Consider the following 16,119-nt stretch of genomic DNA (forward strand, 5'->3'; position numbering starts at 1 on the left):
TACACAGGTTGAGCATCCCTAATCTGAAAATCTGAAATGCTCCAAAATCCGAAAATTTGTGGAGCACTAACATGATATCACATGTGGAAAATTCCACATCTGACCTCAGGTGGTAGGTCACAGTCAAAACACAACATACAGTTAATTTATCATCCCTCAAAGATAAAAACTCCCGACCCCTTCAGCAGCAATGTACAAAATGTGTTTCATGTACAGAGCTATTAAAAAGATTCTCCAGAGTGACCTCAGACTGTGTATATAAAGTATAGATGAGACAAATGAAGGTCATGTTTAGACCTGGGTCCCCTCCCTGATATCTCATTATGTATGCAAATTCAAATTTCAAATCCAAAATAGGAAACACTTCTGGTCCCAAGCATTTCAGATTAGGAGCACTCAGCCTATATTTATTTTCTTGGTTGAACTTGACTCAGGTGGTCCTAAAAACAACTAGTATCAAAATCTCTAGGAAATAGTTGTCTAAAAATAACCGTAAGAATGTTATTTTCCATGCTCACTGGAAAGATTTGGCATTTTAGTTATAGATTTGTGGGTTGAGTCTGGGAGATAATTATTGAAAAAAAGTTCATATTTTACCCATCAAACAAGACCACTGTGCCATTAAAAAAAGTTTCTTGTATTTGAAACACAGAGAGGCAGACCAAGACAGAGAAGGCCTCCATCTGCTAGTTCACAAATGCCCACAACGGCTGGGGCTGGCCAGGGACTGACGCTGGGAGCCAGGAACTCAATCCAGTGCTTAGTGTCTTATAATTAACTGAAGTTGTACATGGAACCGGAGAAGGCACTGTAGAGGAAATAATTCAAACTAAGCTTTTCTTTTAAATATATTTAGTTTATTTACTTGAAAGGCAGAGTTACAAAGAGTGAGATATTCCATTGGTTTGTTCACTCCCCAAATGGTCACATCAGCCAGGGCTGGACCAGGAGCTTTGACACCGTCTCCCACGTGGGTATAGGGCCCAAGGACTTGGACTCTTCGGCTGCTTTCCCAAGTGCATTAGCAGGGAGTTGGACCAGAAGTGGAGCAGCCAAGGCTGGAACCCGTGCCCAGATGGAATGCTGGTGCTACAGGCAGTGATTTAACCCACATCACCACAGCAGCAGCCCCAAAACTGAGCTTTAAACAATGGGTGGGTAGGGATACAAAGGAGACAAGACTCCAGCTCAAGGACATCATTAGCAAGGCCAAAAAGTAATGAAAATACCAGATCAATGAGTTTTAATTTTATTTTTACAGAGAGAAAAGTCAATAGGCAGACACCCTTTATTCCCTCTAGTCAATAAGATCTTATTGAGCATCCATTGTATGTGAGTTACTGTTCAAGGTGCTAAGCTGTAATTGTGAACAATTCCAATCAAAAATCAAACCAAACCACTGACCTACTGGAGCTGATGTTCTAATCAGGAGAAATGGACAATCAATAAATGGAATACTATTAAGTAGCATGCGCTATGGAGAACACTAGAACACTAGATGGGAGTGCCGGGATTGAAGGAGAACACCATTGGTAATAGAGTGGCTGGAGTCAGTTGCCCTGAGAAGGTGACATTGGAGCACAGCAGGGGTGGCATTGAGCCATTCACATTGCCTGGGAGAATTGCATTCCAGGTGGGACACAGCCAAGCAAAAGCTGTGAGGAAAAGAAGCAAGCAGGGAATTTTGGTGGAATGGTGTGAAGTGGGTGGAAAAAGTTGTAGGAGATGAGGAGAGGAGGTTCCTGAGTGTTGGTGATATATAACACTTGGGAGACCTGCAGCTCTTGGAGGAATCTGAGCAGAGGTGTGAGGTGATCCGGCTGCAGAGAAAAGAGCAAACAGCCGCCGGGCAGGAGTAGAGCAGGAGGCCTAATGGGTGGCTGTGGAAATACTCTGAGGGAGACCACCATGGCTAACTATGGAGGTCGACAGATGTGGGAGCCCAGAGCTGCATGGGAGGCTGAATCTACAGGGTTTGCTGACAGACTGGCTGTGGGGTACAGGAGGAAGAGAGGGGTCAGGGATGCCTTCAAGTGATGGAGCTGCTATTATTTGAGCAGATTTGGGGAGTTCTATATTAGATGTGTTAAACTTTTAAATATGAGGGTTACTTCAAAAAAATTCATGAACAGTACAGCTAAAATATAAGCTTATTTTGGTGCCAAAAAATTGTTGAAATTCATGCCTAGGAGGGATCTTCAAAACAAAATTCATAGAAAACACTCATCATGAAAAAGCTATACGTGGATTTCAAAAATGTTTACACCATGAACTTTGAGCTTTCCGTGAACTTTTTGAAGTGCCCTCATGTGTATTGTGTGTGTGTGTCTGTGTCTGTGTGTGTGCGTGTGTGTGTGTGTGTGTATCTATCAATGAATATGCAACAAGATTTCAGGGGAAAGGTCTGGACTGGCAATGAAAATGGGAGATTCAGCAGATATACATGGCTTTGAAGGTCAAGCGGACTGCACAAGAGCTCTAAGAGTGAGTGTAGACTGGGAAAAGTCCAAGATGCGAGATTCTAACATCTGTGAAGGAGAGGAACAGCCAAAAAAACTGAAGATGAGTGGCCAGGATATAGGTAGCAGAGTGTCAGATCCTGGAACCAAATGAAAAAACTGTCTTTAGGAGATCAATTGTATTCAGGGTGCTGATAGGCCAAGGACGATCTTAGCATTTAGCCACAAAGGCCACTCATGGACTGTGTAGCTCAATTTATCCAATGAGTCTTTCCTATCTGCTCGGTACCTTGAGACACACTGTATATGTAGAACACATAAGTCATGGTTCTTCCCCATGTGACACTCAGCTAATGAGAAATGAGTGATTGTCTACGGAATTCTATTGTTGGTCATGATTCTATAATTAGAGTCCTGTGGCAGGTCAGGTGTATGTAAAAATGTGTTTGCTTTTGTCTTTCATTGTTGTCAACTTGCCTTTAAGAGCATCAGGTTTAACAGATATGTACTTACGTTGTCTGAGAAATCTGCATTTTCTTTCCACATTTCTTTTCTTCCTTTTTCCGGCTGACTTTGGGCAAAGTATTTTGAGTCATATCAGAGGACAGAAACTGAAAGTATTGAGGTCCACGGTGATACAATATATTAACTGGATGTACTTTTCTCTGAGTTGGCTTTATTTTTCCCTGGTTCTGATTCTACAATTTCTTTGCTCCCTGCTTTCTTTGCTCCCAATTTTTATCTTTCCTTTTTCTTATAGGGTCTTGATAAAAGAGATCTTGCAGAATTTCTGCCTTTTAAATTCCTGCCCCTTGCTACAGCACATTGTCATAGTATTAGCAGTGTTTAAAAATGGTTTTAAGTATTACTATTGATATAACTGTCTATACTGATATAACAGAATATGTGTTAAGCCCTTGGCACATTGCCAATAACATCCCAAGCACAAATGAAGTTCTATTGTGCATTCCTTGCCTGTTTGCACCTTAATAAGGGTTGTGGTCATGTTCTCTCAGAGAATCCATAAGTTGTTAGTGTTTATTGCTCATCCATCATCTCATAGCCAGTGTTGTGATTAAGTTACTCACACTTCCTGTGCATGCCTCAGAACTGTTACATTTGATCCAGCTGCACGATGAAGAGAAACACCGTGGTACTAGGTCTGGCAATTTAACTTTCAAGTGATGAGGCTGTTGGTATTTGTATCTGTGTTCATTTGGGCAAACGTAGCACATGATTTCTGTGCTGCTTATTGATTTTAAGTTTACCACATGTTCTTTCTCATTTATTTTTAGGGCTATCATCGACCCAATCATTATATTGCTACTCAAGGTAAGTTTATTTCAGCTTTGATATCTTTCTTGGTTTTTTTTTTTTTTTTTGGAAGGGGAAATTCTCTATCTCTATCATCTTGTATCCATTCCACCCTCCCTTAGGAAGATACTGCAATTTATTGCAGTTCTAACAATCAATACAGACACCCTTACTTTCCCATTAGAGGTTCTGGTAATATAACCATTTAGTTAGAACTTCATGTTGAGATCATTAGGAGAAGTGTGTGTGTGTGTGTGTGTGTGTGTGTGTGTAACTGAATTCAACCTGTCTACCTTAGGAATTAGCCAATGTTTGTAATAACAGATATATAGATATCCATTCAATTATGTGTACTTAAGAATGTTTTAGATAATACCAAAGTAAGGTTAAACTCTAAGCTGAATAAAAGCTACATTTAAAATAAAAATGGAATATGAAAGTGATTACTCCCTAAACAGAGACCTGTACTAGTTGCTGCTGGGGCACAAGCTGAACCCAGCAAGCACCTTTCTCATCATGGCTGTATTTAGTGGGGAAGATGCAAGGTGACCTGCATATTCTTTATAGGTGCAATTCCAGGAGACTTCTGTGAGCGCTACAGAGAAAACATTGAGGAAATAGGTTGCTTTCTGGTGGGATGAACCCAAACAGCTTGGTAGCAGAGGTTAAGATGGGGAGGAAAACTTCTAAGTGTGGAAATGTTGTGAGCAGAGATCTAGAAGCAGAAGATTAGAACTCTCAGGTGGAAAGCGATAGGTGGATCTCTTTGGCTACAGGAAACTAAAAGAAAGCCAGAGGAAATGTGGAAGAAGCTCATGGTCATGGTTTTTGAGTGGTCTTCCTTCCAGACTGTGAAGGTCATCTGTGGAGCATGAGGCCCACGAGAGAACTGAGATTGTAGGGCATGAAGCATCAGAAGGAATGAGTTTGTGAGTTGACGTAAAGTGAACTAAAAAAGTGCTGAGAAGCAGCGAAGAGCCAGTTATGCCCAGAAACAGACGCAGGGCAATCAGAAGGATGTTTGGCCATAGAAATTCAAGGAGCAAAGGAATTAAAGATACCAAGAAGATCATGCTTGAGACATCTAGGCTTGGAGGCAGAGAGGTCAGAGGTGCTCAGTGAACCACGGCAAGAGGGAAGGAATGAGTGCATGGTGGCCGGTTCAGCTCAGGAGGTGTGGGATTGGAAGAGAGCAGAATTCCAACATGAGAGCAGCACTGCCCCCTGTAGCCTTATGCAGTGGTAGAGATGTGCTATACCACACTGTCACATGTCACTGGCACATGTGGTTGCCTGCAGCCCTGCCTATCTGCAAGTCCAAATTCACAGATCCAATCAGCAGCGGATCAAAAATGTTCTAAAGGAGATAGTGACTGTACTGAACATGTGCAGGCCTCAATTAGTCCCTAAGCAATGCAGCGTGACACCTGTTTACACAGCATTCACACTGAAGTAGGTATTGTGGGTAACTTAGAGATAACTTACAGTATGGAGCTGGATGTGCATAGGTTATAGGCAAACACTACACCATTTTATATAGCAAACTTCGGCATTCTCAGATTTTAGTGTGCTCAGAGGTTCTAGTACCAGTCTTCCAGAGATACTGCATGACAGCTGTACTTGAAATGTAGCTATTAGGGGCCGGCGCCACGGCTAACTTGACTAATCCTCCACCTGCGGCAAGGCACCCCAGGTTCTAGTCCCAGTTGGGGTGCCAGATTCTGTCCTGGTTGCTCCTCTTCCAGTCCAGCTCTCTGCTGTGGCCCAGGAAGGCAGTGGAGGATGGCCCATGTGCTTGGGCCCTGCACCTGCATGGGAGACCAGGAGGAAGCACCTGGCTCCTGGCTTTGGATCAGCACAACGCGCCGGCCGTAGTGGCCATTTGAAGGGTGAACCAATGGAAAGGAAGACCTTTCTCTCTGTCTCTCTCTCTCTCAGTTTCTAACTCTGCCTGTCAAAAAAAAAATGTAGCTATTAGGAATGAGAGACTATATTTAAAATTTTAATATTCATATAAACAGCTCCATGTGGTTATTATCTATGACAACCTTGGACACTGTGGTATGGGATGCACACATCCTAACTTCTACACCAAACACCTGCTCCCCTTTGGAATTCATCCTAATAGCTTTCAGAATGTTCTACAGTAAGCATCATAACATCTGATTTAATAAATTTGATGATAATTTGAAATTGGCAGTTTATAATAAATTCATGTGACAATTTAATTGTGAAATATCCAAAATACTCCTGTGTTTCTTATATATCCAGTAACATGATTAACAACCGTGTTTTCACAGATAGCGAGAATATAAAGTTGGATTTTAATTGAACCTGCATGATTGAGGGCTTCCAGAGTGATGTGACTGAACAGATAGCTGCTGACGTAGAGACTTCCGAGTCTGTGCACAGCCCTTCGTCCAGCTTCCCTGTGTCCATTCTCTCCACTTCTCTCTCCCTGTGGGAGAGTGTTCTTTGAAGACAAAAGCCATCGGAGAAGTCACTTCTGCAGAATTAATTAGAGTGATACTTCATTGCTCAGTAGCCCTCTTTGGCAGCATTCAACCTATTGGGTGCTAATGAGCAAATGTATGTGTAGCAGCTAAGAAATGGCAAGCATAGTCAAGTGATCAGTAGTGTTTCAGAGACCATAATCTGCCCCTGGGGGAGAAGGGCAGGCCTGGTGCCCTGCTGACCAGAGCAGGGCAGCCTTTCCCCAGGGCAGGCAGAGCTGCAGGTGGGACTTTTCAGACTGGCAGTGCTTACATCACTGTTGTTGATGCAGGGGACCAGGAGGAAATGAATGGTTTTGGTCTCTCAGTCAAGACTATACACATCATTAAGGGTAATACACCCAGACCATGATGTTCAGATGAGAAAGCTAGAATCTCCATTCCAGTGTATGCCGCAAGCATAATGTAGTGACTGGCTCCTAACCACCCATAATAAGAATCACTGGTAATCTGGAGTATTCATTATGGGTAGGTAGCATATGGCCATGGGCCACATTCATGAGAAATAAAACACTCAAACACCTCATTCTAAGAGGCTGGCCAAACAAACACATGATGAAGACCAACAGACAGGTGCAATTCTTCTTTCATTTTATTATTTTTTTATTTGAAAGGTAGAGGGAGAAAGACAATGACAGAAAGGTGTTCCATCTGCTGGTTCACTTCCCAAATGCCCACATCAGCCAAAGCTGAGCCAGGCCAAAAGCAGGAGCCCAGTACTCAATCCAGGTCTCCTACATGGGTGGCAGGACCCCAAGTACTTGAGCCATCACCTGCTGCCTCCTATGCTCTGTAGTAGCAGGGAGCTGGAATTGGAAGTAGAGTAGGACTGGAACCCAGGCACCTCAGTGTGAGATGTGGGCATCCCAAGCAGCGTTTTAACTGCTGGGCCAAACATTCACCCTCAGATGCAATTTTTAAATCTCTCTTTTGCTCTCCTTTTCCTCTCTGTTTTGCACTGAGATAATTCTTGAAAATCAATTCACAGTTGGGGAGCTATGAAATCACACGAATGGTCTAATCTACTGACAACCCCAGATTTTCACCAAGTTCCTTCAATACCGAGTACATATCATGAATTTCTGTACTGGGTCTCTTGCTCCCCACCCCCTGCCTTAGATGTATTGAATTTTTCTACCACTCGCTGGCTTTGACCTGTGATGATTACGCTGCTGCAAACTGGATCCCATTCAAGCCAGAACTGTTGCTTTTTCACTCTGTTCTGTTCTTCCTGTGACTCCTCTGTTTTCTGTCTGGCAGCCAATATGTTGATGACCCAATATTAACTTCATCACATCTGGCTGACCAGACATTAATACAGTTGTAAAACATGTGAGGTTTATGATTTGGCAAACGAGAGATCAAAGGAGAGGGGTCGCATCTGTTACTGCGTGTCTGTGGCTGTGCTGGGAGCCAGGGGCGGGGGTGTGAGTGGAGACTGAAATTCCAACAGAAGGACTCACAGTCAGGGGCTGAAGAGTTTGCAGGTGGGTGGGCTGGCCCAGACCTGATCCCATCTCACACTCAAAACGCAAACCCATGAGACCGCATGGGCTGAAAGCTGGATGAAGCTTTCAGTGATTGGAGCCAGCACCTGCTGGCCTCGTGGTGGGCAGCCAAGGAGACCCTGGAGAAGCGTTCCTTGTATTTGTTGTTCAGTTGTCTTTTTGAAAACTGACCTCAGGAGAGTCCTGCTTGGGACCGCTCAGGGAAAGACAGTGCAAGGCAGTTACAGAAGAAAATGCTGCAGGTCTGCGGCAGGTATGGCTCACCCAGCACCACGTCCCCCTTTCCCAAGGGAAGTGTTCTGTCTGCAAAGCACCCCAGTGGAGCCTGAACTACAGAGAGGCCCTCCAACAGGTGCCCAGATGTCCGTGTGAGAACAGGGAGCGCCCTGTGCCCTGGCTCCGTGTTTGCTTCGGCACTGCCTGGCCCTGGATGCTCTGGCCTAATGGTTCACCACCCTCAGGAGACACAGGACTTGTTTCAGCTGCTGGTAAAATCTAGAAGTCCTCCTGCCCACAGGAACACTTCTTCCATACACGTGCACAGCCATACATTTTCTGTGCCTGCGGCTGGGTAATTTGCAAAGAGGTTTAGTTGATTCCCTATTCCAGAGATGGAAAGTCCAGGTAGTTTATCTAGCACAGGCTCTGTTGAGTGCTCCCCACTGATCGTATCTCACTGTGGCAGGTCATGCCACAGTGGCAGAAACACTGGAGGGAGAGATCCCATGACCAGACAGGATGTCTACATCTGTGGCCTACATCTACTTCTGCATCCACTTCTGTGGCCAGAAGCCACAGAGTGAGGAGGGCTTCTTTTCTAACTACTTGCAAACTCAGAATCCTGCTAGAACTACCTTGACACCATCTGAGGGCCGTGCCCCCCGGTAACCTGAGCACCTCCCATTGGACCCCAGACTTTGAAGACCCACCACCTCTTTTTTTTTTTAATTTTAGATTTTTCTTTTAATTTGAAAGAGAGAGAGAGAGGTGTCCCATTCACTGATTCACTCCCCAAATGCCCACAGTGGCTGGTCCAGGGCCAAGGTGAAAGCTGGGAGCTGAGAACTCGATCTAGATTTCCTGTGTGGGTAGCAGGAACCCAATTACTTGGGCCATTACCACTGCCTCCCAGGGTCTACATTAGTAAGAAGCTGGAGCCAGGAATAGAAGCCAGGAAGAAGTGAGCATCTTGACTAATAGGCTAAACCCCAGCCACCACCTCTCAACATCACCACACTGGGGACCAAGCTCCCAGCACGTGAGCCCTGGGAGGTCAAATACATCCAAACCATAACAACATGTATGAAACATCTTATACAATTTGAAGTCATTCCTGGATCGCCTTTCCCCCAAATCCTACTCATGAATTATCTCAGTTTCCCTGGACCTCAGCTGAAGAACTTCATTGTGGTGAGAAAGTTATTCCAGGGTAAGATATAAAGCTACACTTAATTAACCTGCCTTAGAAAATAACATACTTCCCAGGGGTTAAAAATGTCACGGTTGTTTATAACTATGTGAAATACATTTCTGAAAGCATCAACGTTTTAAATAACTTTAATGAATTGTTGTTAAAATGTTTGTGGCCTAACCTTGTTCTGAGACCCCGGAGTATTGTTCAGTCTTTAGTGTTTTGAACACATTCAAGGCTTGGATTTTCCTGATGTCTCAGGCTGTGTTTTCTGTAACATTATTTTGAAAATTTATACTTATGCAATGTTATCATATATTAGAAAGCATTCTCTCTTAATGACAAGAGACTGGAGTTGCAGGTCCCATAGCTGACATTTAATTTTTAAAAGCAGAATATTCTGCTTGCCTTTGGCCGGAACCCCAACACAAAGGGAAAGAGGAGAGGCACCGGACACATGTTCTCCAGGGCTTTCAGAAAACGTGGTGTTGTTCCTTTGGCCACATACACATGCATTTACAAGAAAGGTGACATTGTAGACATCAAGGGAATGGGTACTGTTGAAAAAGGAAGGCCCTGGCCGGCGCCACGGCTCACTACGCTAATCCTCCGCTTTGCGGCGCCGGCACACCGGGTTCTAGTCCCGGTCGGGGCGCCGGATTCTGTCCCGGTTGCCCCTCTTCCAGGCCAGCTCTCTGCTGTGGCCAGGGAGTGCAGTGGAGGATGGCCCAAGTACCTGGGCCCTGCACCCCAGTGCAGTGCGCCAGCCGCAGCACGCTAGCCGTGGCAGCCATTGGAGGGTGAACCAATGGCAAAGGAAGACCTTTCTCTCTGTCTCTCACTGTCCCCTCTGCCTGTCAAAAAATAAAAAAAAAAAAAAAAAGAAAGAAAAGAAAAAGAAAAAGAAGGCCCCATGAATGTCACCAAGGCCAAACTGGGAGAGTCTACAGTGTTACCCAGCATGCTGTTGGCCTTGTTGTAAACAAACAAGTGAAGGGCAGGATTCTTGCCAAGAGAATAAATGCGGGTATTGAACAGATTAAGCACTCTAAGAGCTGAGACAGCTTCCTGAAGCGTGTGAAGGAAAATGACCAGAAAAAGAAGGCAGCCAAAGAGAAGGGCACCTGGGTTCAACTACAGCACCAGCCTGCTCCACCCCGAGAAGCCCACTGTGTCAGAACCCATGGAAAGCAGCCTGAGCGCTGGAACCCATTCCTTATGAATTCTTGGCATAATAAGTGTAAAAGAAAACCTCTGACCTGCAAAAAGACAAGCAAAATGTCCTGGAAATAACACCTATACCCCCATCAGAAGACCTGGGTTGTAATTCTTGTGCTGCTGCAGTAAGTTTTTTGGGCTGCCTAAATTGAAGGTAGAGACACAGTATTTGTAACTAGTAGTGACTGTTGGTGTTCTAAACACAGACATGCATGAGTACCTCAAAACGTTCATGGGAAAAATGGAATTTTAAGATGTTTATTTTGGTACAAAAAATTTTGAAATTCATGCATAGCATCTTCATAATATGTATTTTCCATGAACTTTTCTTTAAATTATTTGAAAGGCAGAATTACAGAAAGAGGGAGAGACAGATATTTTTGATCTGCTGATTCACTCCCCAAATGGCTACAATGGCCAGGGCTGAGCCAGGCCAAAGCCTGGAACTCCATCTGGGTCTTCCACATGGGAGGAGGGCCCAAGGACTTGGGCCATCTTCTGCTGTTTACCCAGGTGCATTAGCAGGGATCTGAACCAGAAGGAGAGCAATGGGGACTTGAACTAGTGCCCATATGGGATACCAGGTGGTGGCTTAACCTGCTACATCACAACACTGGCCCCAGGTAATAACTCATTTCAACTTTACCACAAATAAAGGGTAGGTGGGTACTCTTACTGTTCCAATTTACAGATGAGGAAACTGAGGAAAAAGTTGAAATGACTTGCTCAATGTCATAGTTCTAGGACACGAAAGAGCCAGATTTAAATGCAGGCCATGGAACTCCAACATCAAGACTCAACATCAGCTCACTGTACTGCTAATACTAGTCTCCACAGGGATTAAATTAACTTGTATATACAGTATCTAGATCTGTAGATCAGTGGTAGCATGCAGTAAATGCCATTTCCATGGAAGCCATTGCAAATTTTGAGAGAACGGGTATCTTCATAATTAGGATCATGGACTCTGTAGCCATGTTATGTGGTTCTAACCCTAGCTCCCTGGTTGGTCACCTGTGTGACCTTAGACAGGTTGCTTCACGTCTCTGTGCTCATCATAAATGAATAACACTGGCCTCCTTTGTAAGAGACCATTGCATAGATGAACTGAGTTAATATTTCTAAAGCTCCTAGGTCAGTGTCTAGTACCTAGTGGGTGCCATATAAATATTTATAAAATAATGTCTTCCTTCTGTGACCTTGAAAATGGACTCATACAATAAAGTAGGTCTTGCTAATTATATATGTCACTTTTCAAGTTGTAAAGAACCTTGTTCAACCCCTAAGTCGCTAGCCACATAAACTTTCATTTCTTACCTGTGAATCGATCTGAGCTGTACACTGTTAGGAGGCCTTGGAACAGTGCACAGAGCTTGCAGCCTGTGGAGAGTTGGCCATCCAGACAGGCCCCACAGCACATGCCTTTGACCTTCTCTTCATCTGCCATGGATGCCCGGTTGCCTCTTTAAGGATGCAAAGTCACATTGGCAGAAACCACTGGAACAGATATAGAACACTAGATACCAGGGAAGTCATTTGCCTGAGAAATGTTTAGTATCCATCAGGCAGAACTGCCTAAGGCCTGGCAGCCTGGGCATTCTGTGCCCACGGCCAACTATAGAGGAAGATGCTTTGGCAGAAGGTTGTTTCATGACCCAGACATCAGAAGAAGGGGTCACAGCGCCCATCCATTGATGGAACATGTACGTTCCAGCCACCTGATGGGTAGCAGGAAGCAGGTACTCAGTTAGAACATAAGGCTAAGGGAGAATATGTAGGAATACATGAGTGACTGGGGAGTTACTGGGTGCCAGACACAATTGTATGATAGAATATTCCAGCTAGGCAGAAAGGATGTCTCTACAAAGCATCTATTTCCCTGGACAGATTCTGAGATCCTATCTCCACATCTGTGACTATTTCTCTAAGGGCTAGCCAGCTCCTATTCTTGGAAACCCTCATTTAGATGTGGCAGTAATTCAAGGCCCTGACTTTTGAGGCAGTCCATCTTGTCAAGCTAACTTGCGTAGCTCTGCACTGACCCTATATGTGCAACCCTCCTATTTACCTTATACAAGGAGTCTTCAAAAGTTGATGCTAAATGCATATTATGAAGCAACTATGCATGGGCTGCACAATTGTTCTGCACCAAAATAAATGCATCTTTTATTCCATTTTCCACAAACTTTTTGAAAAATACTCAGATAGCCAGTTTTATCTTTAATTATTATTTGTTGCTAATTTGAAAAGGGAAACCTGAAAGTTCCATGTAGAGATTTTAAGCTAGAAACTAACTTTTATGTGAAAGTAATAACAATATGGAAGGTGAAAGCTTATAGTGGAAATATTTAGAGTCTCAAACTGTACTCCATTGAAACATCCCTATGCTGACTTCATTCTGTTTGCTTTGTTAATCTGTTTTTTCGTCTGCATTTCTTCCACATACTCTGTGCAGTGTGAACATTTTTAATAAGGAATTCAGAAAGATAAATATGGTTTATATTTTCTCAGCTCTAAATTCCCCTTCAGGCCTCCGAAGCAGTAAATAATTGTGCTTTGAATAGTACACTTAGCTTTCCTGGGCGAGCTGTTCTCGAAGCACAGTGTTCTCAGAGCCTCAGTGCAAGTTCGACACACTCCATAAAGAAGCTTTTGTCTCCTGCATTCTGGCCTCCAGATGGAGATGAACACTTGAAATTATTTCTCAGTCGAATTGAAAGATTTTTTTTTTAATCAAAAGCTCAGCCTTCCGTAAACAACTTTTGTTTTTATTCTTCCAAGCACTCGTATGACTTGCACTCCAAGCACAAATTCTGTTAGCTGACATTGTTCTTCCCGGCTAACTTGTTCCCGTATTGTCAATGGACTGTAGGTTATGGATTCATGGATTAGGTCCTATTTGATAGTGACTTAGAAGTATTATCTGGTGAAATGGAGCATTCTCTGTTTTCCCAATGTAAACAGGAAAGCTTTGAGAAAAATATGGTTTATACACAGGCACATGGTAACCCCTCATGAGACAAACTGTTCCAGCAACCCAGAGCCAAGTTCATGCAGGGCTCACCTGCATCTTGCCACCCATCTGTGATTTTCCAGAAGAGAATCAACAATTACAATTAACTGCGTTTACAGAAAATGCCTTTCAAATAATAGTTGCTCTTTGCCAACTTAATTTCAAAAGGCACTGGCCAATCAGCCAAATGGTCAATTTCATAGACATATCTCATCCTTGTGCTCCTAATAAACTTGTCCATTAGCAGTGAGAACATTTAAAGACAGACTGCAAATTAAAAGATGAAGCCAGGTATGGATCATGCTAGCTAATGTCCCCGTATGTGGTCACAAGTGCTCTGAGCAGAAATGCACCCCTGAAATCATAGAATCTCAGTGGACATAGAATAACCTGAAGGCAAATAATGTCCTGCCGTTAAGCAGATGCTAGTTTCAGGTTGTCTTAGAAGAAATGCTTTGGGATGGGCCTTGTGACACCACTGCCTGGGATATCTGTTTTCCATATCAGAATGCCTGGTTCCTGACTACTCTGTTTCCAATCCAGCTTCCTGCTAAAGCACCTGAGAGGTAGTGAATGGTGCCCCAAGTGCTAGGGTTTCTGCCACCCATGCGGGACACCTGGATGGCATTCCCAATCCCAGATATTGTGGGCATTTGGGAGGTAATCTTCCAGCAGATGAAAGATATCTGTCTCTATCTCTGTCTGTCTCTCTCTGTCACCCTCTCTCTCTCTCTCTCTCCTTCTCTCTCTCATTCCCTCCCTCCCTCCTGTCTCTCAGTCACTCTGCCTTTCAAACAAATAAACAGATCCTTTTATAAAATGCTTTTTAAATTTTTTTCAAATTTTTAACAAAATTTTTAATTGATAATATTAATCAAGATGTTAATCAAATTTTTAATTGATAATAATTGTTTCCATTTATGGAGGCATTATGGAATTATCAAATCATGGTAATTAACATATGCATTGCCTCAGTCATTTATAATTTCTTTGTGGTCAGAACATCTAAGATCCTGTCTTTCAGCTATTTTGGAACATACTATACATGCTGCTTGCAGTGTGATTCACAATAGTTAACATATGGAAATGACCTAAGTGTCTAACGATGGATGGGTTTTTTAAAATGTGGTACACGTACACAATAGAATACTATCCAGCCTTACAGAAACAAGAAATTCTATCACAACATTGATGAACCCAGGCAACACTAAGTGAAATAAACCAGACACAGAGACCAATACCATATGATCTTACTTCTATGAAGAATCCAAAAGAATCTATAAGAGTGCTTTTTAAATTTCTAAGAAGAATTTTGAAGTTTTCCTCATTTGATATAAAAAGTTATAGAATCTTGGGGGCCGGCGCAGTGGCTCACTTGGTTAATCCTCCACCTGTGGCACCAGCATCCCATATGGGCTCTGGTTCTAGTCCCGGTTGCTCCTCTTCTAGTCCAGCTCTCTGCTGTGGCCCGGGAGGGCAGTGGAGGATGGCCCAAGTGCTTGGGTCCCTGCACCCGCATGGGAGACTAGGAAGAAGCACTTGGCTCCTGGCTTTGGATCGTAGCAACCATTTGGGAGTGAACCAACAGAGGGAAGAACTTTCTCTCTGTCTCTTTCGCTGTCTGTAACTCCACCTGTCAAATAAAAAATAAAAAAAATTTAAAAAGTTATAGAATCTTATATGGCTGGGAGAAGCTTCAAAAAATTCACATCCCAATTTCCTTTTTCTATGTAAAACTTAAAACAGAAATTGATTTAATTGACCTTCATCCACAGAAGTTCAAATGAGTCATATATGCAAATTAGTGTGGGGAGGGGACAGCGTTGTGGTATAGTGGGTTAAGCATCCATATGCCACACTGGCATCCCATTCAGAGTGCCTGCTTCCAGTCCATCTTCCTGCTGATTCACCTGGAAAGGTGGCAGGTGATGTCCGACCGCTGTGGGAAATCCAGATAGAGTTCCTGGCTCCAGACTTTGGCCTTGTCCAGTATGCCCAACTGGAAAGAGAATGAGCAGGTGCAAGATATTCCTTTCTGTGTGTGTGTGTCTCTCTCTCCCCTCCTGTCTCCCTCCCTACTTCCCTCCATTCCTCCCTTTCAAATAAATCATTAGTTTTTGAAAATTTATATTAGTATGGGAGGTACTTTACAAAGGTAGTAGAAAATGCACACTATGGAAAACCTGTGCATGGATTTCAAAATTGTTTTCACCAAAATAAACTTATCTTTCAATTCCATTTCCATGGACTTTTTGAAGTTCACTCACATTTGTAATCTGTGTGGACTAACAGTCATCATTTAATAAAATGTGTGCAATGTTCTACTTAGGAGAAACATAGTACATTAAGGCAGACCTTCTAAGGAGTCTTGTGTTCAACAGGGGAAAACGTGTGAGCTCACATCTTCCTTCCAGGTTCAGGCCTTTGAAAGGATAGCATGGCAACTCAATACTCATGTTCTGTCCATGATGCCAGCTTCCCTGCACCTCCAGTACCGTGGGCCCATGCAAAGCAAAGCTGTTCCTAACGTTTCATCCAAAACTGAACAACTGTTTCTGCACACGTACCAAGTGCTGGCCTGAGCACAGGGCTGGCAGCACAGCAGGGGCCTCAACCACACGTTGCAGAAGCCTCTGTAGATGACAGCCAGCTAGTACTAGTTGACTGTTTCCCTGGAACACCA

General features: G+C 43.5%; 1 protein-coding gene across 11 annotated transcripts in view; it reads left to right on the top strand.

The window, feature by feature from the left end:
• The window catches only part of PTPRM (protein tyrosine phosphatase receptor type M), an 884,286-nt gene that overhangs the window by 784,408 nt on the left and 83,759 nt on the right, over nucleotides 1-16,119 (top strand). For all 11 annotated transcript variants that reach the window (XM_089305318.1, XM_008261054.5, XM_089305319.1 and 8 more), the window contains one exon: nucleotides 3,755-3,791. In XM_089305318.1, coding sequence (XP_089161444.1) covers nucleotides 3,755-3,791 — 37 coding nt within the window. The remainder of the gene's footprint in view (nucleotides 1-3,754; nucleotides 3,792-16,119) is intronic.

Source organism: Oryctolagus cuniculus, chromosome 10, assembly GCF_051225735.1.
Source record: "Oryctolagus cuniculus isolate XC-2025 breed Fujian yellow rabbit chromosome 10, ASM5122573v1, whole genome shotgun sequence".
In the NCBI taxonomy this organism is placed as follows: Eukaryota; Metazoa; Chordata; class Mammalia; order Lagomorpha; family Leporidae; genus Oryctolagus; species Oryctolagus cuniculus.